At 54.0% G+C, this 4,093-nt stretch overlaps 1 protein-coding gene across 2 annotated transcripts in view; it reads left to right on the top strand.

Annotated features, from left to right (window-relative positions):
* Nucleotides 1-1,378, top strand: part of LOC119301019 (probable 2-oxoglutarate-dependent dioxygenase ANS) — a 4,589-nt gene extending 3,211 nt beyond the window's left edge. For both annotated transcript variants that reach the window (XM_037577922.1, XM_037577921.1), the window contains exon 3: nucleotides 927-1,378. In XM_037577922.1, coding sequence (XP_037433819.1) covers nucleotides 927-1,196 — 270 coding nt within the window. In that variant the 3' untranslated portion in view covers nucleotides 1,197-1,378. The remainder of the gene's footprint in view (nucleotides 1-926) is intronic.
* The last annotated feature ends 2,715 nt before the right edge of the window (nucleotides 1,379-4,093 follow it).

The following is a 4,093-nucleotide window of genomic DNA, read 5'->3' as shown; positions in this document are numbered from 1 at the left end:
GACGCCTAGGTGCCTAAAGCGGACATATTTGCAAAGCGCTGGGGGGGCGCCTCGACGCCTAGGCGTCGCCTTAGAGACGCCTTAAAAACATAGGATATGTATCTTCGATTGTCTTGTCTAAAGTAGTAACATTCTCATTACACCCAATCACTATATATTTTGTGCTGATGAAGCTAACGTGTGAAATTAATGTCAATTTGTTTGCATCTATAAGGAAGTCAAGAGTACCATATATTCTTGGCTTCTTTGCAAGAGATTAAATACAATATAGAATTTGGATAGTATGAAGCTAACCCTATGCATGTAGGTAGTTGATAAGATCCTTTTTTTTGTATTAATTATGACACTCCTTCCGATTGTACTAAATCAGCGACAATTAATATGGATCGGAGGGAATAGTAGATGTTGTTTAGAATCAACAGAATTGAATTGTATAAGATGCGTGCCTATTTAAGCATCGCGGTGAATTATGGGCAACAGGTTTTACATGTTGTTATGCGCCTAACTCTCTTGGCCAAAGAGATTTATGGCATCCTTTTTTTTGATCTTGTGGGGGCGATAGAAGGAAGAGCTAAAAGAAAAGAAAAAAGGCAACACGTTTAAAACCTTCTAGATAGATCTAGCTAGCCTGTACACTTTCTGAAGTTTCAACATATACATATACTGAACTGCTTCATTGATCAATATACTAGTAGTACGCTGGTAGATAGAACTACTGAAGTTTGTTGACATGCATGATCTGCATATTTACGCACCAGAAGATGACAGTTACACACACAGTAGCATGCCATGCAGTCCAGATACGTGAAAAAGATGATGACATAGGTGCATGCATGCAAAGAGAAGTTGAATGAAAGAGACAGCACAGCCCCCCTACGAAAAATTGCTTGTTCTTGAAGCTTCTAAAATATCTTGTGATTTTCCAGATCCTGAGCAACGGGCGTTACAGGAGCGTGGAGCACCGCGCGCTGGTCAACTCGGACAAGGAGCGCTTCACCATCGCCTTCTTCTGCAACCCTCGAGGCGACCTCCCTGTCGCTCCGGCGAGCGAGCTCGTCGGCCCGGGGTCGCCGGCGCTGTACCAGGAGCCCGTCACCTTCAGCGACTACCGCAAGTACATACGCACCAAGGGCCCCAGCGGCAAGACGCAGGTGCAGTCCATCAGCAGCACCATGCAGCCAGGGCCTGCAGCTTGATCCACCATCCCTTCTCAGTCAGCATGGATAAATCATAATAAATGTATCAGCACGGACAGCGTTTGAACCTGTTGTTATAGGTTGCCAGCAGTTGGGAGATATGGGCGTCGTGCGTGCACGTAATTTGTTTGTACAATTTGGATCCTTGGTATTGTATCTCAATCAGTGTGCCTTCCATTTTATACGAATGCTCAGTCATGTGTGTGCAATGATCACTGGGGAATCCGGTGCACCCGCACTTTGGTGCTACCGGTGCACCGGATGTCATAGAATATTTTAAAAAATCTAAAAAAAATTACAATGTTAACACAACATCAATGTATGATGTCATAAAATTTTATATAAAATTTTAAAATATTTTTTGAGATACAAAATGACAAACTTGACATCATTGTGATAATGGGCCAAATCTAAAGCCCAAGTTATGTTATGGGCTATTCAGTATTGAATTTGTCATTTTTATTTTTCAAATTATGTTTTAAATTTTGAATTGAAATTTTGTGACAACCTACATGTCGGGTGGTTGGTGCGACATATGCCAACGGGTGGCTTATCATTGTGGGAGCCAACAAAATGTCGTCGGTGCCTGAAAACGGGATAAGGCGAAGACATGCATGCCGGCGGATCTTACCCAGCTTCGAGGCTCTCCGTGGAGATAACACCCCTACTGCTGCTCTGCGGGGTCTTCGCATGGTCACTAGATTGACAAGTAGCTACAAGAGGCTCCTTGAGCTGTTCGGTGAGAGGGAGAAGAAGGGCAAGGCTAGCTTACTTCTCCTCTCGATGTGGTGTCTAAAACTCCTCGAAAAAGATCTCCCCTTGCATGGGCGCCCTGGGGGGGTTATATAGGCCTAGCCCCTAGGGGTACAATGGTAATCCAGCTGGGCGTGGGCCGTAGCTGTCTGCGTCTACGCCCGCCGGCTTCTCCGTCGGCCGATGGGGCCCGCCGACTGGTGGACCCCGCCGGATGCTAGCCTTCTGGTCGACAGGCCGGTCCCACTGCTTGGGGGGTCTTATCGGGGGCTGGTTACTGTTGCCTCGCCTCTGGTGACGAGGGCTCTGTCGTGGTAAGCATGGCTACAGTGCCGCCGCCGGGCGGCTTATCGCTGTAGCCTTACCTCGTCTTGTCTTCTTAATGAGGCGCCTCCCTCGAGGGAGGGAACTAGCCGGCTATTGGGAGTCGGCCACACCCCAGGCCGACTGTGGGAGGCCTGGCCGCCTTTGGATGTCTCCTAGACGGATGGGGCCCGCCACCCACGGGTCGTACTGACAGCTCACCGTGGGTGACGTCATGGTCAATATGGCAACAGTGCCGTGCCGGACGGGTGATGGCCGCCCCGTACGACGCACTGTGGCCATGCGCGTCCCGGGATTCGGGGGTGGCAGGCTTCACTGTAGCCACGCCCCGTCTCATCGCCGTTATGTGGGTGCAGACTCTAAGGGCACGATCTTGGCCACCTGCTGGGGGGCGGCTTCTTGGAGTCGGCCTTCTCGTGGCCGGCTTCTTGGAGCCGACCCTCTCGTGGTTTTCTTCACAAGGATTTTAGGGCTGGGCCGCCTTCGTGCAGCCGGTTTGAGAGGTAGCCAGCTGGAGGAAGGCGGCCCCACGCCTTGGGTGCTTGGAGGCTTGCTCGGCCTATAATTTTTCAGGAGAGCCAAGGGGAGATGGCTAGGCTACCCGTGGTCATTTACTCCGACAGTAGTCACCGAAACTGGTTGGGCTCCGAGGCTAAAAAAAGACGAGAAGCTCAATCAGCTTCCTATCTTGAGGGGCCGGCAGCTGGGAGCTGGCTTTGATTTGGTGCACCGTCTTCTGGAGGTTTTGAAGCTTGAAGGCGGGAATCAGGGGGCGCGCAAGTCAGCCTGCGAGCTGACCGCTCGCCGCCTACGCGCCACATGGCACCCTACAGCTGGAAGAGCCTGGCAGCCCACGCGGGCGACGGGACGTCGCCGTAGTCCGGGGCCCGCCACTACCGGGCCTTGGCCCACGCACGGATCTTCTGTGGCCCGGGTGGACCGCGTGCCTCCCAGCGGCGGTTTCCGCACGCTGTTAAGGCGCAATAAACGCGGGACGTGGGGGAATGGGTGCAGTTAATCCCACGTCCCCCCACGCCTCGCCTCCTCGGCTTCGCCACACGAGGCTATAAGTAGGGGGAGGAGGGGGAGCGGCAAACGCTCGCACGCTCGCCCTCGCCCCGCCCCTTCCTTCTTCTTCTTCCTCTCCGTCGCCATAGCTTCCTGCCGCCGCCCGGCTCTTCCGCCAGTCTTCTTGGCTCGCCGTTGCTCTGTCGTGACAGGGTCACGCGCCTCTCCGCCACCGCACCTTTCTCGTTGCCGCGCCGTCCCCATGGCGCTGTCGAGCTCCTGGGATGGCTCCAACGTCCATGACGACCACATCGACTTCCTCCGCCGGACGCGGCGGCTGCCAGGCGCGGACTACGTGCGGGTCCATCTCGCGTCGGAGAGGAAGATCTCGCCGGCACCGGAGGAGGACGAGTGGGTAATCTTCTGCTCGCACTGCCTGCGCGGCTTCGGCCTGCCGGTGAGTGGGTTCTTCCGCTCCTTCCTCGAGTTCGATCGTCTCCAGTCGCATCACCTCACTCCAAACGCGGTGATGCTGCTGTCGGCCTTCGTCTCCTTGTGCGAGGGCTTTCTTGGCGTCCTCCCCACCCTCGAACTCTGGGGGGAATTCTTCCAGTGCAAGCTTGGCACCGTCGTCGCGGGCGTGCCCGCCCCATGCGGTGCCTTCATCGCCATGCGGCGGACGAGTGACAACAATCCGTTTCCGCCCATCCCGCTGATCAAGTCGGTGAAGCTCTGGCAGAAATCTTACTTCTACGTGAAGAACGTCGCTCCGCAAGGCGACTTCGTCAATCTGCCGGCTTAGGTAGCCGGCC

The sequence above is a fragment of the Triticum dicoccoides genome, chromosome 5A (genome assembly GCF_002162155.2).
Source record: "Triticum dicoccoides isolate Atlit2015 ecotype Zavitan chromosome 5A, WEW_v2.0, whole genome shotgun sequence".
Lineage (NCBI taxonomy): Eukaryota > Viridiplantae > Streptophyta > Magnoliopsida > Poales > Poaceae > Triticum > Triticum dicoccoides.
This window is presented reverse-complemented; position numbering and strand designations above follow the sequence as displayed.